This window comes from Malaclemys terrapin, chromosome 2 (assembly GCF_027887155.1).
Source record: "Malaclemys terrapin pileata isolate rMalTer1 chromosome 2, rMalTer1.hap1, whole genome shotgun sequence".
Taxonomy (NCBI): Eukaryota; Metazoa; Chordata; order Testudines; family Emydidae; genus Malaclemys; species Malaclemys terrapin.
The window spans coordinates 260,049,727-260,075,713 of record NC_071506.1 but is presented as its reverse complement, the minus strand read 5'-3'; the positions used below and the strand labels follow the sequence as shown (position 1 = coordinate 260,075,713).

At 42.7% G+C, this 25,987-nt stretch overlaps 1 protein-coding gene across 4 annotated transcripts in view; it reads right to left on the bottom strand.

Moving 5' to 3' along the window:
• CCNY (cyclin Y) overlaps window positions 1-25,987 on the bottom strand; it is a 214,190-nt gene that overhangs the window by 38,273 nt on the left and 149,930 nt on the right. For all 4 annotated transcript variants that reach the window (XM_054020975.1, XM_054020974.1, XM_054020973.1 and 1 more), the window contains 4 exons: window positions 15,373-15,473; window positions 10,626-10,661; window positions 4,281-4,338; window positions 4,055-4,174 (listed from right to left, as the gene is read on the bottom strand). In XM_054020975.1, the coding sequence (XP_053876950.1) occupies window positions 4,055-4,174; window positions 4,281-4,338; window positions 10,626-10,661; window positions 15,373-15,473 (315 nt within the window). The remainder of the gene's footprint in view (window positions 1-4,054; window positions 4,175-4,280; window positions 4,339-10,625; window positions 10,662-15,372; window positions 15,474-25,987) is intronic.

The following is a 25,987-nucleotide window of genomic DNA, read 5'->3' as shown; positions in this document are numbered from 1 at the left end:
CCCCACACACACACACCCATGAGACCCTATAATTATAATGAAACTGTCTTGCAGGAATACCTGATAGAGAGACACAGTAAATCACTAAGCAGTAGACTCTCCTTATGAGGAAATACTGCAGGTGGGATGAACTTTCTCTTTACCGTTCTGCAGTGCTCTCTTTATTCTATTGTTGGAAACCTGACTGTTTCCAGGATAAGGAGAACATGGGAACATTTGGTTGGATTCGTGAAATCTATATATTTCATATGGCAAACATTGACTCTCTTATGTAATTAAAATAATCTCATCGCTGTGGCATACTGTGGAGATGAACGTGGTACAAATGCTGAATGTGATCTAGGCACCAACAAATATCGTTTTGTATCTGTATTCATCTAAATTTCAAAAATAATAATTTTGGCTCTCTTAGGTACTCATCTGGCCCCTTTTACCATATTATCTGAGCATCTCACAATCATTTATGTATTTATCCTCACTGCAGCCCTGAGAGGCAGGGAAGGGCTATCACCACCATTTGACAGATAGGGAACGGAGGCACACAGAAACTAAGTGATTTGCCCAAGGTGACACAGCAGAGCACAGAATTGATATCCAATGGACCATCCTTCCGCCCCAATTCTAGTGATCAGACTGCTTCTGTGTTTGTAGGACAAAGTGACAACATATAACTAGTGAAGATACCTACATAGTGTCCCATTTTCCTTGAGCTATGGATAATATTAATACTGAGCACTTATACTGAGCTAGCCAATTAAACAGTGACCTTACTAGATCGTGCCACAACCACCCAACCAGCAACATAGAAACTCGAGAGCAATGTTGCGTGGTGGAAACTGATGACGTTCTCTCAGTTTCATCAAGGATGGAAGTACCTCCTAGAGAGGGAAGAGAACATATACCCAATATTCCTTCCATAAAGCCAGGTCACAGCTTGAGCACAAGCCAGCTATTCACCAAGACAGAAAATGTTATTTAAATGAGTTTTAATCAGCAATAAAATTCATTCTTTCAATTAATGTAGTTTCTGTGATGTTATTCTGAACATAAATAATGCAACTTAGTATTTTAACTGTCTCAACCGCGGATATTAATTTCCTCAACTATCAATACAAGAAATCTCTTCGCAGCTTTGGAGGGCTTTGTGGAAATTAAATCTTTTTGTTTTATTATAAATTGGTTTTGCTGTAATATGAAAGGCTTTAATTGAAATGTTCTAATTAAGCACTTGGAACAGGGATGGGCAAACTATGGCCTGGGGGCTGAATCCAGCCCTTCAGACATTTTAATCCGGCTCTTCAGCACTCACCGGGGAGCAAGGTCCAGGGCTTGCCCTGCTCCAGCGCTCTAGTTGGGGAGTGGGGTCGGGGGCTTGCCCCGCTCCGCGCAGCTCCTGGAGGCAGCAGCATGTCCCCCCTCCGGCTGCTACACATAGCACAGAGCTCACCCCCCCAGCAGGAGCCCTCACCCCCTTCCTGCACCCCAATCTCAAGAGCATTCATGGCCTGCCATACAATTTCCATATCCAGATGGGGTCCTTGGGCCAAAAAGTTTGCCCACTCCTGACTTGAAGCATTACAATGAGAGTTTCGTTTGTTTCCCCGCCCCCCGGAAAGCAGCTTTTACGACACAGGCTGGGGGTTAATTTCACTTAGTTCTTTCATCAGGTGTATAGACTACAATCTAACCCACCAGTGCACCTGTCCATGCTTATCAGGCAGCATTGCCAGGGTATGCCTGCATGCCAAGGGGGAAGCAGTGCAGTCACCTCAAGACACCCAACCTACTTTGATCTTTGTATATGTTTGTTTTTAATAATATATTGACATATTAAAGAGGGACTGTTAAAAACCCCATAATTCGAGTCTCTTACTTAAGATGCATTGTGATCCGCTTTCCCAGAGACATGCTGCCTGAGTGCGGGCAAGCCTCCGAGAAGAAGGAATGAGTGGCGGACGGCAGGCTTGTGCAGGGGAGGCTGGTCTCTACCCACAGTCAACATCTCAAAACTCAAAGTACTTGGCAGATTTTGGCTAAAGTTTGTAATGTGACAGCAAAGCCAACTTAGGAGGGTTTAAAAAAAAGAAAAAAAGAAAAGAAGATTACTTTCCATGCAATCAGAGAGATCTGTTTCTAGGTCCCCACTGATGGCAATGGTGACATATGAGGAAATGGAAGTCAGAGGTGAAGGGAGAATATTTAACTAATGAATAACATGGTATTAAAAATACTATTGCATCATACTTATAGAAGACATTTTATCCAAAGGTTTGGAAGCACATTACAGAAGTGGGTATTTATTATCCTCATATTTACAGACAGGGATACGGAGCACTGGCAGATTAATGGTCTGATTTGGAAAAGTGCTGAGCATGTGCAGCTCCCGTTGAGTTCATTGGAAATTACAGGTGCTTTGCACTTCAGAACATCAGGCCATGAATGTCTTCCCCAAACTCATACAACTAGTAAGTGGCACAGCCAGGAACAGAACCCAAGTCACTTGAGTTCAGGTCTCAGGTTCCAATCACTAGGGATGCTTGTTAATTAAGACAAAAGAATCGTCAATAATTCAAACGGTATATTTAACTGATGATCAAAATCAAATCAGTTAGCTGTGGGGTTTTATTTTTAATGATTTCTCTACAACAGGAATGGAGGACTGTATGTTCTCCTCCATGTGACCACATTAACAAGATTCCTATGGAAACATGGAGTAGTGCTGTGACAGCCTGATGCAAACCACAGTCGCTACATTATTGCTATGCATAATAAACGCCTGTCTTTTCAACTAGAATGAGGAATCTCTTCCACAATGGCTCACAGAATGTAAATTTGGATAACAGGAGTTCATGTAAGATCATTCCATTGTATTTGACAGTCAGCTCTTTAAATTAAGTACTATTTCTTTAGGAGACAGAGCAATAAACTCATTGTATAAAACTATGGATAGTGGCTGGGCCAAGCAGTTGACGAGTAGCACACTCCAATACCCATGTCCAAGTCACATGTGCCCAGAACAGCAAGGGCTGTAGGGAGCGAACCTTGCACGACTCTCCCCATATTCATGTCTTCTACTGACCAGCAAGAATGGTGCTGACAGACGCTGGAGGGAGCCAAACCCACTGGCTATTCTCTATCAGGGGGAGGGAGGGCTTGAAGAGATGCAAAGCTATAGGGCCTGTCAAAGAGGAAGAATGGGGTCAAACGTCAAGGCTCGGCCTCTCCAATTTCACCTCCTGTCCCCCAAAAATAAACCTGGTAAAAACTGCCCTACAAACTCACTCTGAAGAGGTGAAAATAACCAGCATGTTTGCTTTTTTAAACCCTGAGCCAAGAATGTAGCAAAAACTGTGCCTGAAACCTGAAGAGACTCATCAGGGTCAGTAGGATGGAAATTTCAGGCCAGATTCTCAGCTGGCGGAAATCGGACTACCTCCATTAGCCCACGAAGTCAATGGAGTTATGCCTATTTAAACCAGCTATGGATCTGGCCCTTCATCTTTAGCACTCTATTTTTAGGTAGATAAACTTCATCCTTAGCTATTCAATTGTTCACTGATATGACATGCCCCTCAAAGACACATACACGACAAGTAAAAACAGCAGCCACCAACATGCTCCAGTCACTCATGCAGACCTCGTGCATCCATAACTTTTACTAATACCATTAAGCTACTGACAGTTGTCAAAGAGTCTTTGCTGGAAGCTATAATGACACACAGTAAACCTGACCAAAGTGAAATGGTTTCAGTATCTAAAATTCCCACATGTCCAAGACATTTACCCCACCTGAGTATTATATTAGTGGCCTGTAATGTTATCACGCTGTGTGAGCAAGATGTAAACCTAACCGTGACACATGCTATTCAGCCTCCTGTAAAACTTCAGTAATAACTTCAATAATTTATTCTCCAAGCAAATAACTCAAGTAACTTCCTTAGTCTCTACACAAAGTGTGATGAGAACCAACTCCTAACAACGTCCAGCTCTGTACAGCTGCACAGAAACAAGGGTGGATCTGTTGAATGATTGATGTCATTTCACAGACACTTACCAGGGTGACAATGGCACATTCAGCAGTCAGTTGAGCAGCACTGAATAATGTCCGAACAAAGCGGTAAATCTGTTTCTGCTCTGGGTCGTGTTTGTCATAGTCTGGTGGCACTTCGGATTTCTGGGGAAGAAATATTTTCAAACAGGTGACTGAATCAAAAACACAGGCACAGGGAAAGGCAGTGGACTTTGTCTCATGAAAGACAAGAAGAAGTAGATGAGTTTACCGAAAGGGGATGAAGGTTTTCATCAAAAATATCTAAGAGCATCCTTCCGTCTGTGTCCCTGAAAAAGAGAGAAACACTGTAATTTCACTGCCAGCATAAGACTGTGCATGCCTTTCACAAGCTAAAACAAGTCATCATTAATTGTAGTACTATTTGTGCTGGCCATCTTGGTTGTAAGATGGCTATACTTTGGTATTACAACCAAATCCCATTTACTGAAGAACAGCAAGACACTAGATGCAACTCCACAGACATTAACAACAATATTTGATTTATTTAAGTTAAGAACTTTGTGTAATTTTGGAATAAATATTAATGATCAGAAAAGAGGTTTTACCAACATCAGTGGTCAAAACTCAAGACTTTGCTCCATGTGGCTTTCTAATTACAGTTTAACCTTTATTCGATGCATCCTTGCTATTCTGGTCATGGGATTCTCCTGAACAGAGACTGTTGAATGTACTTTCTATCTATACTGAACTGTGTGCATTCAGGGAAGTTATAGCTTGAATGTTCAGTGGGGATCTGAGATCACAAAATATATTTAACTGGTGCCCAACATAGGTTTAAGCCCCAGCACCTGAAAATAAAAGGTTTCTGCTTTGCAACCTACTAATGCATGGAATAAACATTTTCTTAAAATGGGATGAATATCTCAGCCTATTGTAACTAAAGTTAGCATGCAGCACAAAGTTCCTTATTAGCTAAGAAGATATATACTTTGGGCCACATTCTTATACTGTGTGAGTAAGGGTATCACCTTACTCCACATGTAGTCCACTGGAATCAGTGGTGAGTAAGGGTATTACAACTCCGGCGCTTTACAAAGGAAAGAGAAAAGGATTCTCTCTTTCTCCTTCCTCAGTGCTTTAGCTGCAGCCTACCAAGAAAGCATTTGCTTGGCTTTCAGTACTTTGTTAAACAGAAGAATGAGATAAGATAAGCATTCATTTTCTTCACTGAAAACAACATTTGGAATTTTTGTCTCCTGGGCAGGGGTGAAAGTAGAAATAGGGACTTACCAGTACGGGGCTGGGTTGGGGCCGGCTCTGACCCCCAGAAGGGGCGGAGCCTCAGGTGGAAGGGGCAGGGATGGGGGGGTTCAGAGCCAGCCCCGGCCCACCCTGTACTGGTAAGTGCCCTCCCCCACCGGGGTAGCAGCAGCAGCCGGGGGCTCCGGCAACAGTTTAAAGGGCCCAGGGCAGTAGCGGCAGCCAAGCCCTGGGCCCTTTAAATTGCTGCCGGAGCTCCCACCAGCCGCTGCTACCCCAGGGTTCCGGCAGCAGGGCTCTGGGGGCTATTTAAAGGGCTGGGGCGGTAGAGGCAGCGGGAGCCCCGGGCCCTTTAAATAGCCCGCAGAGCCCTGTCGCTACTCCGGGGTTCTTGGGGCTATTTAAAGGGCCCAGGAGTCCCCTGCTTCTACCACCCCGGCCCTTTAAATAGCTCCCGGAGCCCTGGGGTAGCGGCGGCGGGGCTCTGGCAGCTATTTAAAGGGCCCAGAGCAGTAGAGGCAGCAGGAGCCCCGGCCCTTTAAATAACCCCTGGAGCCCCGCCGTCACTACCCCAGGGCTCCAGCAGCGGGGCTCTGGTGCCCATTTAAAGGGCCTGGGGCTCCAGCCGCTGCTGGTAGTAGCCAAAAGCATAGAATCATAGAATCATAGAATATCAGAGTTGGAAGGGACCTCAAGAGGTCATCTAGTCCAACCCCCTGCTCAAAGCAGGACCAATTCCCAGCTAAATCATCCCAGCCAGGGCTTTGTCAAGCCGGGCCTTAAAAACCTCCAAGGAAGGAGACTCCACCACCTCCCTAGGTAACGCATTCCAGTGTTTCACCACCCTCCTAGTGAAATAGTTTTTCCTGATATCCAACCTGGACCTCCCCCACTGCAACTTGAGACCATTGCTCCTTGTTCTGTCATCTGCCACCATTGAGAACAGCCGAGCTCCATCCTCTTTGGAACCTCCCTTCAGGTAGTTGAAGGCTGCTATCAAATCCCCCCTCATTCTTCTCTTCTGGAGACTAAACAATCCCAGTTCTCTCAGCCTCTCCTCATAAGTCATGTGCTCCAGACCCCTAATCATTTTTGTTGCCCTCCGCTGGACTCTTTCCAATTTTTCCACATCCTTCTTGTAGTGTGGGGCCCAAAACTGGACACAGTATTCCAGATGAGGCCTCACCAATGTCGAATAAAGGGGAACGATCACGTTCCTCGATCTGCTGGCAATGCCCCTACTTATACAGCCCAAAATGCCGTTAGCCTTCTTGGCAACAAGAGCACACTGTTGACTCATATCCAGCTTCTCGTCCACTGTGACCCCTAGGTCCTTTTCAGCAGAACTGCTACCTAGCCATTCGGTCCCTAGTCTGTAGTAGTGCATGGGATTCTTCCGTCCTAAGTGCAGGACTCTGCACTTGTCCTTGTTGAACCTCATCAGGTTTTTTTCTGCCCAATCCTCTAATTTGTCTAGGTCCCGCTGTATCCGATCCCTACCCTCTAGTGTATCTACCACGCCTCCTAGTTTAGTGTCATCTGCAAACTTGCTGTGAGTGCAGTCCACACCATCCTCCAGATCATTAATAAAGATATTAAACAAAACCGGCCCCAGGACCGACCCTTGGGGCACTCCGCTTGAAACCGGCTGCCAACTAGACATGGAGCCATTGATCACTACCCGTTGAGCCCGACGATCTAGCCAGCTTTCTATCCACCTTACAGTCCATTCATCCAGCCCATACTTCTTTAACTTGGTGGCAAGAATACTGTGGGAGACAGTATCAAAAGCTTTGCTAAAGTCAAGAAATAACACATCCACTGCTTTCCCCTCATCCACAGAGCCAGTTATCTCATCATAGAAGGCAATTAGGTTAGTCAGGCACAACTTCCCCTTCGTGAATCCATGCTGACTGTTCCTGATCACTTTCCTCTCCTCTAAATGTTTCATAATTGATTCCTTGAGGACCTGCTCCATGATTTTTCCAGGGACTGAGGTGAGGCTGACTGGCCTGTAGTTCCCCGGATCCTCCTCCTTCCCTTTTTTAAAGATGGGCACTACATTAGCCTTTTTCCAGTCATCTGGGACCTCCCCCGATCGCCATGAGTTTTCAAAAATAATGGCTAATGGCTCTGCAATCTCACCCGCCAACTCCTTTAGCACCCTCGGATGCAGCGCATCCGGCCCCATGGACTTGTGCACGTCCAGTTTTTCTAAATAGTCCCGAACCACTTCTTTCTCCACAGAGGGTTGGTCACCTTCTCCCCATGCTGTACTACCCAGTGCAGCAATCTGGGAGCTGACCTTGTGCGTGAAGACAGAGGCAAAAAAATCATTGAGTACATTAGCTTTTTCCACATCCTCGGTCACTAGGTTGCCTCCCTCATTCAGTAAGGGGCCCACACTTTCCTTGATTTTCTTCTTGTTGTTAACATACCTGAAGAAACCCTTCTTGTTACTCTTAACATCTCTTGCTAACTGCAACTCCAAGTGTGATTTGGCCTTCCTGATTTCACTCCTGCACGCCTGAGCAATAATTTTATACTCCTCCCTGGTCATTTGTCCAATCTTCCACTTCTTATAAGCCTCTTTTTTGCGTTTAAGATCAGCAAGGATTTCACTGTTTAGCCAAGCTGGTCGCCTGCCATATTTACTATTCTTTCTACACATCGGGATGGTTTGTTCCTGCAACCTCAATAAGGATTCTTTAAAATACAGCCAGCTCTCCTGGACCCCTTTGCCCTTCATGTTATTCTCCCAGGGGATCCTGCCCATCTGTTCCCTGAGGGAGTCAAAGTCTGCTTTTCTGAAGTTCAGGGTCCGTATTCTGCTGCTCTCCTTTCTTCCTTGTGTCAGGATCCTGAACTCGACCATCTCATGGTCACTGCCTCCCAGGTTCCCATCCACTTTTGCTTCCCCTACTAGTTCTTCCCTGTTTGTGAGCAGCAGGTCAAGAAAAGCTTTGCCCCTAGTTGGTTCCTCCAGCACTTGCACCAGGAAATTGTCCCCTACACTTTCCAAAAATTTCCTGGATTGCCTGTGCACCGCTGTATTGCTCTCCCAGCAGATATCAGGGTGATTAAAGTCTCCCATGTTAGGCACTTCACAAACAAGACAGACCCAGTCCCTGCTTGATAGAGCTAAAAATCTAAATATAATGAAAGATGCAACAGAGAACAACCACCAATGAAGAAAAGGAATTGGGGGAAGAAGGGATGACAATTACAACAGTACAGTCAGAGTTGGGTTAACTATGGAAAAATGTAGCTAGAATTGGTCTGATCTATCAATAGTCTCTCTTGAAAATGTTATTGTAACACCTGATTACAGTTTGGGAAGTTAGAAAGTAATTTAGTTTTGAGTAAATCTGGTGTGCTGGAGAGAAAAAGAATGAATGAAATGTTTCTTAAATAGTTTCTTCCCTTACAAAGCAGGGGTCTGGATTCAATTCCCATTACAGTCAGACTCATATTGACTTCTATGGGAGCGGGACTGTGCTTGTAAACCAACAACCATGACAAGTTTTGATAAATCCTATATACACTGTTGCTTCACTTTTGGTTGTGGTGCTTTAAACTGAAGTTTTAAAAAATGATTACTATTACAGTAGCATGAACAACGGAGTGCTGTCCTCAAATTGTCCCTTTAATCTTGAGTCATAGACTGTCCTTTCATGTCTGTTCTTTAAGAAAATGTAATAGAGATTTCAACAGCTTCACTTCTAGAACTGTTTCTGAACAGTACAGCAGAGGGCGCATTTACAACATGTTGTGTATCAATGCACATCTACAGAAGACAGTGCAGTTCTTTCTTGATAAATTCACCTCTCAGTTAGAACAGTGAAAGAAGCAGCCAAGCTTCCCAACAGGAAAACATTCAGTGCACATAGCTCTCAGATTATTGACACGGACACCCTTTAGGTACAAAATCAAAACAAGAGCAGAAAATATTTTAGTCTGGTTGTGTTACTTTAAAAGAAGTGATCCTAGACAACCATCCCCATTTATTCACCTAATCCTCACCAAGAAGGGTGAATGTTACAAGTATCACATATGTTCATGACATGATCCTCAGACCCCAATCCCATAAACACTTTTACCCATGCTTATCTTGTTATCTACTATAGTTAGTTACAAGTTACACTCTCATTGAAGACTGTGGGACTCTGAACAGAGTCAGATTACTATAAACTGAAAGAAGTTAGTTAAGATTTCCACTCCCCATCTATTTTTTCCAGTTTGTTTACTTTGCACTTTTACATCCCAATCCAAAGCCCACTGCAGTCTATGGAGTCCTTTGATGGGTTTTGGATCAGGCCTTTACAGCACTTTTATAAAAAGTTAGTTTAAGTGTTTCCCTGTAGAGACTGCACAAGTACCTGCTAATGCAGACCCTCGCACCTGTACAAACAGAGTCCCACCAGCTTCAATGCTTGTGGATCCCAATGCAAATTGGGCCACACTAAGTAAGACCCTGACCCACCCAGGCACTTAGGTACACCCTTAATATTAAGCATGTGAGTAGGCTCACTGAAGTCAACAAGATTATTCACATGGTTGAATGTAAGCACATTTTAAGTGTTTTGTTGGATTGGAGCCTAAGTCATTTCCTCCCCTGATGAAAAGACCTGTTTAAAAACAAACTTCAATAGGGAAGCTGAAAACCCCTTCTAGCAATTTCAGGAAAGATTATTTAAAGGGTGCCCTCAGAAAATAGAATTGTTAAAAAAATAGTCAATTTACAAAAATAAACTCTTTAACAATATGAAGTGAATAGTTAATTTCTAGATCTCTCTCTCGCCCTCTTCCTAATCGTCACCTTTTAATCACCACACCCAAGCTAAAACCAAACAAACATTACCTGGTATTGGCACACTTACTTTGGTGAATAATTTTGCTCCTGAGGCTACTAACTTATGTATAATGCCATTCCCATTGCACAATATGAGTTTTTATTTCATGCCACATCACTACTGATAATTCATAACTACTCACTGACCCAATGGTTCCTAAAGCAACCTTTAAAAAAGGGCAAACCAGAAGCCACAGCAGGACACAGTTTAGATTTGTGTGTTGTAATTTGTACTAATTTTTTTATTAGTAAGTGACCATAGTATGTGTAAGTAAAACTGTTAAACAGAAGTCCACATTTTCTAATACTACAATGAATTTGAACCACACTTAGCATTATTATATTATTTTTTAAAACTGTCAATTTATTCCCACAAAAGCAATATAATCTATAGAGAACTCTCTTTAATCCAGGGTGGGGGGAAGCTACAAGCTAAGGAGAAAAAAATTAAAAAAGAAACACTGAACATTTTTTAAAATAGGAGAATCATTATTTACATACCTGTTTTTGATGTGGTAATATATTGCAAGAGCTACACTGTAAAGCAAAATAGAGAGTTAATGCCTTGGAACCGAATTTAAGATTATAAATACATTTTACACACACACCCCCTATACAAATTTAAAACAGCACAAAGCCCAGATACTAAAAACCACTGTAGAAACTGATTTAGGAGTATTTTGCTCGGCAGACAATGTCCACTTTTCATTGTGGATAAATTGCCATATGGAACATTCATACTCCATATATCGAGTCAGTCACATTTCCATAAAATTTTGTCTTCCTTCTCCCCCCTCATCTCATGTACTCCATACTGTAACTTCTATTTAAAGGCCTAATCCCATTTAAGTCAATGACAAAACTCTCATTGACTTCAAAGATGCAAGATAAGGCCTTAGAAGGATTGGATATTCTCTGGAATGTAAAACAGAGGTCAGTCATTAATAAAAGAGTTTTTGTAAGACCCCTGGCTGAACTCCTCCATGGACCTTCAGCCTATTATCAACTGCATTTGTAGATCAGTGGTTTTGCTAATGCTGCTAAGCTAATATGAATTACTTCTCCTGTAGTGGCTTGTGTGATTTTTACTTTTAAATCCATTACGTTTTGGCTGTCTCCCCATTTAGCTACTGAAATACCAAGCTCTTTTTTATTATTATTATTAAGCATCAATTTACAAGTTACTTATTTTATTTTAACATATTATAGTATGCATTTTTCTTGCTCTCAGTCAAGCATTTATATTTGCTCTTTACTTAAAAGTCAAACTAAAAAATTAAACATGAAAGTCTTCACAGACAGTTCAAAATTTTAGTTGTGTGTAAATATGACAAACTGATCAAATTCATTCCCGAGAACAAGAAAAATATGGCTTCCTCAGATTATTTGTCAGTTTTCAGCTCCTGACTGAACCACTGCACAGTTGGGGGAGGTAAACATCAAAAGACAAAGCAGAACCACTAATCTAACTACTTGTTCTAACATCCTGAGGAGCCACTAGAACTAACAGGGGAATAAAGAGGGAGGAGGGACTTTATTGTTCACATTTATTGACAATTTGTTCTGTCAATGATTCATTGTTACATGCTAGTCTAGTGTTTTCTTTTAATGAGTCTGATATAAAAGGCTCTGTCATAAATATAAAGGGAAGGGTAACAACCTTTACGTATGCAGTAACATAAAATCCCTCCTGGCCAGAGGTACAGAATCACTTACCTGTAAGGGGTCCATCAGTTCAATTAACCTAGTTGGCACCTGTCCAGAAGGACCAATGGGGAAAGAAGATGCTTTCAAATCAGGGTGGGGGGGGGTGGAGGGGGCAGGAGGGAGGGAAGGTTTTGTTGGTACTTTTTTTGTTGGTTCCCTCTCAGGACCAAAAGAGAGACCAAACAGGTAACCCAGCTCCTAACAAGATGCTGAAATGATACATCTAAAATTACAGAAATTGTAAGTAATAGCAAGGAAATGCGTTAGATTATCTTTTGTTTTAGCTTGTGAATTTTCTTGCAGGAACTTAACTACTCTGCCCTTAGGCAGAGTAAAAAACCTCAAGCTGCTCTCAGCTAAAAAGTGTCCTTTTAAAATCCTAAGGTCTGTGCTTCTGGTTCAAAATGAGCCCACCGCGCTGCCACCATGTCAGGGTTCCCTCCCCACTCTGAACTTTGGGGTACAGATGTGGGGATCCACATGAAAGACCCCCTAAGCTTATATTTCACCAGCTTAGGTTAAAAACTTCCCCAAGGACACAAATTCCTTTCCTTGTCCTTGGACAGTACTGCTACCACCACCAAGTGATTTAAACAAACATTCAGGAGCCACTTGGAGCCCTATTCCCCCCAAAATATCCCCCCAAGCTCCTTCACCCCCTTTCCTGGAGGGCCTTGAGAATAATATACCAACCAATAGGTTAAAGTGAGCACAGACCAAATCCCTGTTTTTTAGGGCTCTGAAAATCAATCAGGTTCGTAAAAGAATTTTATTAACAAAAAAAAAAAAAAAAAAAAGTAAAAGAATCACACCTGCAAAATCAGGATGGAAGATAACTTTACAGGGCAAATAAAAAGATTTAACACACAGAGGATTCCTCTCAGACTCTGCTTCCCAGTTACAAATTACCTCTTAGCATAGGGAAAATTCACAAGCTAAAACAGAAGATAATCTAACGCATTTCCTTGCTATTCCTTCCAATTTCTGTAATTTTAGATGCATCATTTCAGGATCTTGTTAGGAGCTGGTTTACCTGCTTGGTCTCTCTCTCTGTCCCGAGAGGGAACCAACAAAGAAAGCACCAACAAAACCCCCTCCCTCCCCCCCCCCCCCCCCCCGCCCTGGATTTGAAAGTATCTTCTTTCCCCATTGGTCCTTCTGGTCAGGAGCCAACTAGGTTAATTGAACTGATGAACCCCTTACAGGTAAGTGATTCTGTACCTCTGGCCAGGAGGGATTTTATATTACTGCATACATAAAGGTTGTTACCCTTCCCTTTATATTTATGACAGGCTCCATTAAAAAAAGTTAATCGGTTGTTTCACAATTTCCCTTCAGAACATTTATAAGACAACTGTGATGCGTCAGACATCCCACATGTTGCGAAGACACCAGGTTGCAGCTATACTGTATGTTTCTCTTAGGGGAATTTCAAATTATTCTAGGTGACAAACAGCTGAAAAATAGGAACATGGTAGAAAATACAAATTTTTTTGCTCAGATGAAGGTGAATGTCATATATTGCAAACTGTATTTTGCTTTGGCGATATAGAATTTAGCTATTGGTGACAGATGCATTACAAATTCCTAGATTTAAATTGCTTGACTATATCTAAAATTGCAACTTTTTTTTTAAAAAGGAGATGTTAAAAAGTACTAAATAGTCCCTGGACAGTGCACCTTGCTTACTGAACACATGTCCACCCAACCACAGGAGGGGAAAAAAGGGAAAGATAATTAATCATTTGATGTGAAAAAATTCAGGCAGCTGTGAGTTAAGACTAAAAATGCAGCCCAAATTCTGCCCTCAGGAACATAAATGTAACTCCATTTGACTTCAGTAGAGAGGCATGTGATATCTGAAAGCACAGCCTGACCTGTTGCCCTTAAAGGGTGGCTTCGTAACAAAACATCACCCCACAGACTAGAAAAACACCCACTGTTTGGAAACCTATGAAGTAGTCCGAGGGCTGAATCTACATTTCTTAACTTTGGTGGATTAAGTCAGATCCATCAATATTTTAATTTAGGATGGTGGTGTGTTTTTAAATAATCTATCGGATCAGATCAGCAGTCAGTGCATTCAGGATAGGAGGGGCTTGTGACCATAAGTAGCTTTCTATCAACTTTCCACCCATCCAATCCTGGACTTTGCCAGGGGCCAATCCAGCCTCTTGATAAAAAGTTAAAGCAGCATAAGGGCTATTCTTATTTACACTGTGGAGAATAGCTCTAAAGGAGTCACTCCTCCAGCCCAGACTACCAGAATGCACACTGCTCTGACCCTGCCCCCGCCTGTCCCTGACACACCTCCTCCCCTTCACTGGGGAGCCAGTCCTATGCCATCTGAGGATTCCTCTAAACTAGGGGCATCCTCAAGTTCTGCCAGGAGGCAGCGCTAAATCCCTTGGCGCTACTAATGTGGCACAAAAATTAATGAGGAAGGGCCGAGGACCTAGCTCAGTAACGTTTAGGAACAGGAAGTGGCCTATATGCTGCCCCTTTGTCCTCTGGTTCTTTTAATGTTATTTTTTAATAAAAATTTTAAAAAATTAAAAAAAAAAAACAGGGAAGCATAAGGCAATATATTACAGGCAGAAATAGCGCAGGAGACATCGTGAAACTTGTGTGCAACTGCCTTTTTACAGAAATGCAAAATGCGTTAGTGACTACCAGTGCTATACATTAGTCTGAATGTCTGGTCTGTTATGTAAATACCTTTGCATGATTTAACACACTTTACATTAAATGTGTGTACACAAAGATAAAGATACTACAGATGACTGGAATCTGAGCAGGATTCAAACAGCAACTTTTTTTTTTTCTTCTAAACAATGTAAGGTGCTTGACCATCTACTCTCCCATTTTTCCTCCACTGTACAGAGCGTAGAGGAAATAACAATACTCCAAACACCAACTGCATTTCCACTCAATCTAAATGTCAAAATTTTCTAGTGATGACGATAACTAACCTAGCTATGCTGAGAATCCATGTGAAGATGAGCCAGAGATGCACTCCCTACACAAAGCTGCCCATTGTCAGCTTACTGCTGTGCAGTGCTTGCCTGCTTCGAATGAAGAAGCCAAATCTTGAAGTACTATATTTCCAATCCCAAAAGCTGCAGGAAGTTCTAGAAATCTTAAAAAAAGAGCATGTTCTCACAGGATTTCACAAGTACTGGATAAGCAAATACCTGTCTTAATTTTTGAGTGCTCATCCAAAGCAAACTAGCCAATCAGAGGCTGGTTCACTCATCACGAGTACAACTGAAATCCTTGATCACTCCATTCTTGTGAGAACATGTGCAGTGCGGAGAGTTATGGCATGACCCTAGAAGAAGCTGAGCATCAAAAATCTTTATAAAAAATAATAATAATAACTTTAGAAAATCCCACCCATTATCTCTGCAATACATCCATATATGATTGCGCACACACACAAAAACCACTATTTTGTAGCTTGGTCTCTGCAGTGCCTGCTTAGCAGTTGTTTAGAAATAATAAAATATATGTTTAAGTCAAAGAATTTAACACTACCCACCATTTAATTGTATATTTGAGGTTTGGTTGACTGACTGTGCTGTCATCCAGGAAAATAGTGGAGCAGGAACTGTATTTCCTTCTCAATTGCCCAGGAGGATGCTAGGAAATGCAAAAGAACAATGGCAATTATACAATACAAAAATCTTTTTCTGAGGAGACATCACAATTAAGAAGTAGCTCTGAGAAAGAGAGAGAAATCACTCTCTCAAAGTTGATCATGTCTTTAAGAAATTTAGAAATGTCAAAAACAATCCTATATAAAAATCAAAATGATCCCTTCCTCACCCAATGGTTCTTTCTTAAAAGCACAAAAAGCCACAAGTGATCTAAACACCTATCTGAGAATTCAGTCTGTGTCACCCCACCTGCCTTCCCAAAAAACGTTCAGCATCCACATTTAGAAAGCAAACATGAGCAAGTTCTGCACTCTGGTCCTCATTCCAAATGGAAGAGAGAGGACAAAAGGGGATTTAGAAATGGACATGAAACAGGTAATAGGGAGAGTTTGATAGAAGAAGAATAAAGCACTGAAGATTATACAATGGGGGAGAAAGGGAAAATCAAGGGGGAAATATCTTGGAGAACAGAAGGCTTAGAGCAAAAAGACCCCCACAAAACATTTTAAAAGTATGAGAAAATATAAAAAAGTTAGTCTGAGGAACACTAGATAAAACATATAAAAACAAAAATGACTGTTTTCTTTAAATATAAAATTTGCTTTCTACAAAATTTCATCCCTGATTTACCACTATGTGAGCAGCACTCGGACTTGGTGGAGAGCAGTGGCCCCAGGGAGCCAGTCTGAAACTGAGTGATCGCTAGCAAGAGTGCCAACCACAAGTGAAGTTTTCTTCACCGAGGGCCTTTCATTAGCTGTTTAAGGATAGCTTACATTTGCCTCCCTAAAGAACTTTTTTAGCACTAGCAGCCCTCAGTTAAGGACTTTCTACTGGTTTTCCCTGTCCTGGAAAAGAGAGGACAAAAGGGGATTTAGATGTTCTCTCTGCGTGGCACTGTGACTAAGTGGAAGAGATATGGGTCAGCAATATCAGAGAGACAATTCAATCAATGGAGCTATGCTGATTTGTACCATCTGAGGATCTGCCCCATGGTATCCTGACTCCCATCTCATTGCTCCTTTCCAGATCTAGTCTATGCAATGTGCCTGAGAGCTATAAATGCATCACCAGCACTGTGTTATCTAACTCTAGTTCTGAAGTGAAGGCCTAATAACTTTTCCCATTTAAGTTCTGGACTTTCTTTGGTAACATGCACGAACTCAATTCCAGGGATAAAAATGGGATGCATTTCTGTTCCTGTTTTTCCCTATGTCTGGGCAAAAGCATTAGAAGACTTTTGCAACTTTGAAACAGACCAGGTTTTTATAATGCTCCTCATGGGAAGTCTTTGTTCAAATAATTTCACAGCTTCCCCACAAACTCTATCCAGGCCCCTGACTTCATCTATACATTTTCTCGGAGATTTTAGAAAGGCTGCAAAATCTGATATACAACAGAAAATTAGCTGCAACCTTAACTATGGCAAGGTTATCACCTGGGAATTCAGAAATACACTTGGCATTAATTTGGGAACTTTTAATCCATCTACACCCAAGCTATTAACATATGTAATACAGGAGGTAAAAGAAATGAAAGCACTCAGAGTGATAACCGTAAAATATACTATCTGGTACTGCAGGATGTGGAAGAAATGACTAAGCTTCACATGATTTACAACTTCTGTCCCATCATCTGCTATTTCATAGTTCTATATGAGGTTCTTCAGTGCATTTCACAACCATGATGTTCACTTCTGACAGGAGTAAAACCAGAGCAAGTCAGGTTCATTTGCAGCGGCTCTTATTTGATATCTGAACAAAATGAACATGTACAGACAGAATAGTATCACAACCCCCGCAAAAACAGAAAAGGCTTTGAAAAATCCAGTTATACTTTTTAAATGTCAAAGAACATTTCTGTTATAAAATTTAAGATAAATACGATTGGATTAACTAAATATACTCAGCAGACTTTTCTACTCTAATAAGTAACAACAGAAAGCAATGTCATAACACCACCACCACAAGTAAGCAGTATTTACACTTCAGCTGAGTAAGTACTAAACCAAAGCCCTAGCATGGGGATAGTGAGCACTACATTTCTGAAAGTACCATAAAGGAACCAACTATTCTGTACATATGAACATCAGACCCATAAGATAGAGCAACATTTCCAATTCCTAGTCTGCAGTGCCATCTGACCCAATTGCTATGCCAAAGAATGGACTCCCTGTCTTTCCCAAGTCCCTCTTTGGAAAGACATATTTGGTTCCACATTCTGTCATCCTGGTCTAAGCAAGAGGTCATTAGAAGGCACAGAGCCTCCCCAATAAGATAAGGGCTTGTCTACAGAGCTGGTTTGGAAATTTTTGGATTAAACTTTTTTGTTGGAAAATGCTGATTTATTGAAAGCACAACTTTAAGCGAGAATGTAACAGTTTCTACTAAACTTTTGTTGGGAAAGGTTTGCAATTTTTGGAAAAATCAAAGGGCAAGAGAGAGAAAGAGCCTTGTCCCAGAATAGCCAATAGCCTACTGGTTAGGGCACTCACCTGGGATGTGAGAAAATGACATTTAAGTCGGTGTCTGACTCAGGCAGAACGGGGACCTGAACCTGGGTCTCTCACATCCCATGTGAGTGCCCTAAACACTAGGCTATTGACTGTTCCAGAGTGTGTCTTAGTCTCTCTCTTTTTGTGAAAAACATTAAGAGGTCTCAGTTCTGACCTGATGCAGACCAGGAAGTTTTTCAAAATCTCAGGTTTCATAAGACAGGAGAACAGTTTGTTGGCCAGCTCTACTTGGCTACACATGAAAGTTATCCTGGAACAAGATAGGATGTGAATTGAAAGGGGCAATTGGGCAAGTCTGCTTCCGAAAGTGGTGTCCTCGGAACTGGATCTGTTGTGTCTCCAAACAGTCCTATCAAATTTGTTGACATGCCAGAAAGACAGGATGCACTGCAGAGGAGGAAGAAGGCTGGCGACTCCTATTCTAGCTCAACTTTTGTGGTACAGTCCTCAGCTTGCCAGAAGTCATAGGACAGCACTGGGGTTGAGGACATATGGCTTGTGGCATGAGGGTCAGAGAGTAAATCCCCAAGGAGGGCATGATAGTGGCCTTTGAATCTTTTAGAGAGCGCAGAGCACCGTCAGTGTGCTTGCTGAATAATTCCATGCTCTCAAAGGGCCGGTCCTTGATTGTGGCCTATACCACCCTAGGGATGCCTGATGCTTGGAGCCATGATGCTCTGAACAGTCACCACTGCGGCCATAAATCTTGCTGCAGTGTCAAAGGTTTCCAAGTGCTGCCTGCAAAGCCATCTTGGCCACCAACTGGCCTTTCTTGATTATATCCCAGAGTTCCTCCTTCCTGTCATGCAGGAGTTGAGAGAAACTGTTTTCACTCTGTCCCAAGTCAAAAAAAAGTCATATTTGGCCAGTAAGGCTTTGCAATTTGCCACTCAGAGTTGTAAAGGGGTAGAGCAGTAAGATTTTCTCCCAAACAAGTCAACCCCCTTTGGGTCCTTATCCTTAGAAGTACTTTTCTTTGATTTAAAATGTTCGAGTTTTGCCACAACAACCCAGATTAAATGCAGATTGAGGGACCTAGCACCATTTCTCTACCTGTTTTGCAGTTAGAATTGTGTCTGCCACAAGGCCTTGGCTGGGTTGAGCAGCCCCTTATTTATGGGGAGGATGTATCTGGTCGAGCTAGGGATTGTCAAATGTAAAAAACCTTTGACATTTCTCCAAGCCTGAAATCTCCATCCCTAGAGTCTCAGCAATTCTTATAAGGAGGTCTTGAAAGGACATGAAGTCATCAGTGCCAAAGGCATCCTTTGATAGTGAAACAGGATGCTGCTGTTACTCTGTCCCAGGATCTGGGTCTTCCTGGTCATCTGGCACAGGCGATCTGGCCAGAGAAGCAGACAGGGAGAGTGACCTCTTCCTCAAATCTGCTGGAGACCAGCTGCTAGAGTCCTGTGAGGCAAGATCCCAGTAGGCCCAACAGGGCCACGGCACATGCTGTAGCAGTATGGCTGGGTTGTTTGCTATGAGCCAGTCCAATGCCATTCCTACTGCATAGGTGACTGAGTCCAGAGGAAGAGCTGGCAGACTTTTCAGTGATATTGACCACCGATTTCAGAGAGTATCCTTTGCTTGAAGATGGCAAGAACATATGTCCTGGTGACTGAGAATAGGAACAAACCTCTGTGGGTGGTGCCGAGATATACAGCACTCTCAGTACCAGGGTTGGCATCAGTTTCAGCAGGTGTCTTGATACTGATGACAGCCCAGGTTTCCCCAGTGGTACAGGCTGCAATGAGAGAGGTCAGATCAGTGCTGGAGAAGACTGCTTCTTATCACCAGCCCTTGACACCATGGGATGCTTGGTGGCTTTCCCCCAAGACATTAGGTGGCCTGTCTTTATGGGAAACACAAAGCTCTGTTTGGCATCTGCCTCTGTGCCTCTCAGAGCTGGACTTCAGTGCTGGCATCAGCTTCAGTTCCAATGGTGTTTGTGGTGCCAGCTTTGGTACTGGCACCAGGTCTCTACTCATCTTCTCTTTGGAGTCACCCACCTACTAGACAGGGCACTGGATGAAGCTGGCTTGTCTGCTGTCTGAACACTGGAGCTGATCTCCTCAGGATCCAAAGAGACCTTTATAGATTGCTTCAAGGAGGTGAGGCTTCAACTGAGTGTCTCATGACTTATGCATTATTGTGGAGAACGAAAGGCAAATGAGCAACGTCTTGGTATGCAGGAAACTCCCTGAAGAGGCACCTGTTTTGTCCACCTTTCAATGGAATTAGCCCATTGCAGGATGGGTAGGGCTTGAAGCCTGCAGGTTTCTAATCTGCCATGTTGAGAAGCCCTATGTGGGGAAGTTTGTCCTGTAAATATTCCCTCCAGGTCAATATCACTCATGGAGGCTGTATGTCAAAGAATCAGAAGAGCTCTAAAGGCTTTATGAAGAGTGTGAAGAAATTTAGCCAAAGGCAAAAAGACCTAGCAGGTCAGACACTCGCCAGGTTCCATCTTGCTGCCACAGGTGGTAAGGGAGATCGTGACCACCCCAACCCTCTCTCCTTTCGTACAGGAGCACAAAGGTGCGTGCATGGCCCTGAAGGATGCTGCTATTCAAAAAATTCTGATCTTGTACACAAGGCACATGCCTACTCACAGTGGGATTCACACTGACACATAGTGGAAGAACCACCTGTAATTTGCATTGATAACAATTTGCTCCTGAGCGGAGGCTCTCTCTGCTCTTTCAGCACATAACTGATTTCATGGTGAAATTAAACACTAGTGGAAAACATGGGTTTTACCAAAAAGGTGCCAAAAGCGTTTCAATTAAAAGGAACATCGAACTGCTACAGTCCCAATGAATCTGTGAGAAGGCACTCACCCTCATAACATAAATGATAAATGTGCCAGCAGCTCGTCAGGTGGCTCCCTAAAACAAGACTGTCTCTCAGCAGGAGAACTTCAACCTGCCAGAGGAACGAGTTGTCTCATGCAGAGGACATGGATGCCCTTTGGCTATATAAACACAATTTAATGCATAGTCGGATCCATTTAGTCAAGGACTCAGATCCACTGAGATGAACGCAGAATAAACGTAGATTAATAGATCTATAGTAGGCGCTTTGTCCCTTCTTGTGGCATGGGAAAAAAAACACAAAGAAAGATTTAGTAAACCTGAGTTCTGGTGTTACGTGGAGGTGGAACTACAAGGCCCTAACCACATCTAGGGTTTGCCAAAGCCACTCTTTAGGGAAGGCAGGAGGTAGATAGATGGAAAGTATGACCATGTAAAACAGAGTTAATTTTGGGTACAGTCTTAAAAGAGAACATTAAGGAGATCAGGAAAGAAAAATAGCCTAAACTAGGCAGTGAGCTCCAGCACTAGGTGCTAAAGCAACAGCTTCTAGTACTTAAAGACAAAACAAGAAGACTGACCTACAGACAAAGCAGTGAAGACAAAGATAATGAATAACAAGGTTCATATTTCAGGCAGCAATAGATTGCTGAAGCTTGATTTCTAGCTTTTAACCATTCAGAAGTGTATGATAGCTCATCGTAAGGTATGTAAAATGAAGCAGTGTCCCAACCCATCTCTAAGAAAATGCCAGGATCAAAGGGAAGAAGAAAGAGGAAGCTCTGAGTCCTGTTAGGGAACAGTTCTAGATGTGGTACTACAATTTTTTATTTACTGATGTACAGGATGTTAGTAGGGGACCCAGTAGCACAACTACTCACAAGTCAGCACTACTGGTGATGCTTGTCCGGAGCACTGTGAAGCTCTGTGCAGTAGATTACTAAGAAACAGAACTGCTTTAGGTCAAAGATGAACCAGATTCCTAAACATTTAAAATGTGATAGTGTGACTTGCAGAAAGGGGAGAGCAAAGGGTAAAACTGGACTGAAATCAGCATATTAATGGGACAGTAATTGCTATTTCAATTGTGGGGAGGCTAGCCCCTCCCTCTCTATAAATAAAATACCACAGGTCTCCAGAGACTGAAACCTAGGCCCTACAGCTAAAGGAAGACCTCAAATAGCATTAGGTTCTTTTCTAAGCCACAACCAGCAAATGCGGGTTGAAGGAATGGGTAAAGAATTGTTCTGGAGGCCTATTTCACAGGTCAGAAGATGTGCTTCTGAAGCATGGATGCAGATTTCTTTGGCTGGCGAGGATTTTCGCTCTTTCCTCCACAAAAGGTCAGGGTCATCAACATTTTACCAAATTTAGTTAGAGGACATAGCCATCAAATAAAACAGTGAGTATTTAATGAGATTTGTAAGGAAGGGGCATACAAAGAGGAGAAATTTGCTAGACTTGTTAGAGCACCTGTATATTTTATAGGACAAGCTTTGAGAGACCAGAATTCAAAGTACTTTCATTTCAGCCAGGAGCTTCTTGAGCTGTTAAAATCAGCTGTTTTGCCACAGGACAGTCGTAACTCTAAGGGAACACTGCTACTGTATTCGGCACCATATTCTACCCTGCTACTTTCATAACTTCGAATCCAATAAAAGATATTACCTCACCTACCTTGTGTCTGTCTGTCTCTCTGTGTTTTTTTAAAAGATGCTTGAACTGTATGAACTGTCCAAATCTTAAACACAAAGGTGTCTTACCCAAACCAGAACAGCTGTAAGACCAATACTCACCGAGGAAAGACAAAAATCACAAGCTTTGTAGTTTGTATCACAGTAGTTGTTGTTGTGAGAAGACAAGACAAAATGTAAACTGCTTCACGTTCAGCCTGTGCAAAAGGATAAATCCCTCTGGGGCCTGATTTAAAAATGACTGAAGAAGTTAAAACTGGATTTGCAGGGTTTTGTTTTTATACCAAAGGCACTGCAAATTATTTATCTGCCATCAGCTCCAGGGAAGTAGAGGCTGGTGACATCCAAAAACAAGTAGGCAAAGGTGTGTATGGAGCTAACTTACAGCAAGAGGCTAAGATCGGGACTGTTTCTGACTCAAACAGGACAGGACAAAGCCTACTCTGAGGATTCTCCATTGCTTCAGGCTATGATTTAGGCCATGTCTACACTAGTGAGCTTACAGTGGAACAGCTGTACCGATGCAGCTGTGCCACTGTAAGATCGCTTGTGTAGCCGCTCTATGCTGATGGCAGAGAGCATGCCCACCGACATCATAAAACCACTTCAACAAGCGGCGGCAGCTACATCAGCAGGGAGAAGCTCTCCTGCCGCTATAGTGCTGTGCACACTGCAACGTATGCCGGCAAAACTTATGTTACTCCGGAGTGTGTTTTTTTTCACACCCTTGAGCGACAGAAGTTTTGCCAGCATAAGTGGTAGTGTAGACATGGCCTCTGTTCTGACAACCTGTTTTCTTCACTGAGGCAAAGTGATTTTATGCATCAGTGAGAGAAACTTGCCAAAATTAGTCAAATTACATAATACCGTGCTTTGTAGCATGCTGCATAATATACCGAACCCTTCAGTGAATGGCTAGATGCTTATAGTTGTCGCACTGAACCGAAGAAGCAGGAGAGACTGCTTCTCTGTACCAAGGCTTGGTCTACACTACCAACTTACGTTGATATAAACAAGGGGAGGGAGGTGTGGGGATGACAGTTATACTGACCTAACCTCTAGTGTAGATGGCACTATGTTGATGGAAGAGCTTCGACATAGCCTATGCCAATGGGCAACTCTCTCCCATGGGTGTAGGCAGTTTCATTGCTACTGCACTGCTGTAAGTGTAGTCAAGCCCTAAGTTGTGTCTTGATACAGTGGTGTCTTCACTACAAAACACAATCCAGTTTAACCACAGTTATTAAACTCCGTTGCACATAACCATCTTATTACGTGGTCTGGCGCCATTGTTCGCTAATTAGGCTGATCCACATTTTAACCTGGTTCAAAAACAGTGCCCTAGCCTAGGTCTCTACTAGGGCATAAGCACAGTTTTTGAACCCAACTGTAGCATAGTTTGGCCCCAGACACACAGACTATTCAATCCACATTAGTTGAGCTCCAAATGAGTTGATTAACAGTTCATAACTTTTGTTTCTGTAGCATACACAGGGCCTTCCTTAACCACTGATAACACATATCCAATTCTAGCAATGGGTTTTAGAGACTCGGGATCTCCTTGAGAACTAACAGCATGTCAGAGGCACAAGTTTATACAGCATGTAATTGGTTATGTTGTGCAACAGCAGAAGGCCTTTGCCTCAGTATAGCAATTAATCCTCAGTAACTTCTTTAAGGACTACTACGTGTGCTACTCTTCCACCTTTAAAAATGGTGAGTCAAACACAGCTGATGGCTACATTGTAATATTTCACCATTTCACACCAAAATGACATTCAGGCTATCTGAATGGGAGAAGCTCTCCTGCCGCCATAGAGCCGTCTATACTGGGGGTTAGGTGGGTGTAACTACGGGCAAGGCTACACTTGCAGATGTAGAGCGCTGTGAGTTAAATCAGCCTTCGGAGAGCACAGTAGGGAAAGTGTTGCAGTCTGTCCACACTGACAGCTTCAAGTGCACTGGCGTGGCCACATTTGCGGCACTTGCAGCAGCATTGGGAGTGGTGCATTACGGGCAGCTATCCCAGCATGCAAGTGACTGCAACGTGCTTTTCAAATGGGGGTGGGGGGTGGAGTGTGACAGGGAGCATGTTGTGCGTATGTGGGGGGAGAGAGAGTGGGTTTTTGGGGGGGTTCAGACAGCCGCAGACCCCCCTCTCTCCCCTCGCCTCTCTCTCTCTCACATAGCATTCCACAGTAATGGTTGATTTGTCTCGGAGCAGATAAGCAGCCGACTGTCAGAAACGGAGCTTTCAAAGTGCACTTGCGCATTCCTGCAGCAATTCAAAATAATGACAAGAGTGGCCACTTGACTTAAGGGGATTATGGGACATTTCCAGAGGCCAATCAGAGCGCAGTAATGCAACACCTCATTCACACTGGCGCCGCAGCGCTCCAGTGGGGGCGCAGCAAATGTTATTCCTCTCGCCGAGGTGGAGTACCAGGAGCGCTCTAGCCACGGAGTCAGAGTGCTCTACGTGCCTTGTCAGCGTGGACGGGGAGTGAGCTAATGCGCACGGGGCTCCTTTATTGCGCACTAACTCGCAAGTGTAGCCAAGCCCTACATTGATCAGGGATGTGGATTTTTTTGAACAACGTAGTTACACTGATATAGGTCTGTAGTGTAGACCAGACCTAAGTCACAAATTTAGTAAGTTGAGACAGACAGATTAAAAGACAAGACAAGTGAACAGTGGAGAAGCATTAAAGACATCACAAAAATCTTGATCATCAATTCAGTCTGAAAGGAAAACAGAATCAGCTTGAGATAAAATGCTTGAGATAAAAATTGGCTGGAGGAAAACTTGAACAGCTGATACAAGGTGACTTACTTCCCTTGTTAGCAGCTTATTCTAAAAATTCCCACTTAGATGAGCATTTGAGTGGTATATATGGGACTCAGCACAATCCTAAATCAAGTCATGTCAGTGTCTTTTTGGGAAAGGGTGTTGGACAGACTACTACACCGGAGCAATCATCCCTCTATTTTAATTGTTAAAAAACAAACAACAAAAACAAAAAACTTAACACAGTTGCTGGATCCTTCAAGCCCACTTAATGACAAGGTACAACAAAAACTCTTCAGCTACCTACAGCAAAGTTCAGTAAATCACAATAATTTTAGATCCCACTGTTTGTGTTGGGGAAACAGGAAATGATTCTCCCAGCAAAAGTACTTTATAAAAGAGAGCATGCTAGTGACTATGCTGAAAAGGTAACCAGATCAAAAGAAGCAACATTGGCCATTTGATAATATTGCAACTAAAGTGCCAGAAAACTACTTCAGGAAACTGACAGTTTGCTAAATATGACAACAAAAAGGAGCCATAACTACAAAGCTACTGAATTAAAATCACATTTTGTGTAAAAACCTATATGTTTTATTATAAAAAACTAAAACTGTACAGAAAAAATGCATTTCCCATGATTTCTCTTTCTGATTGCAGCTTACTTGGCATGCCTGAACTCAC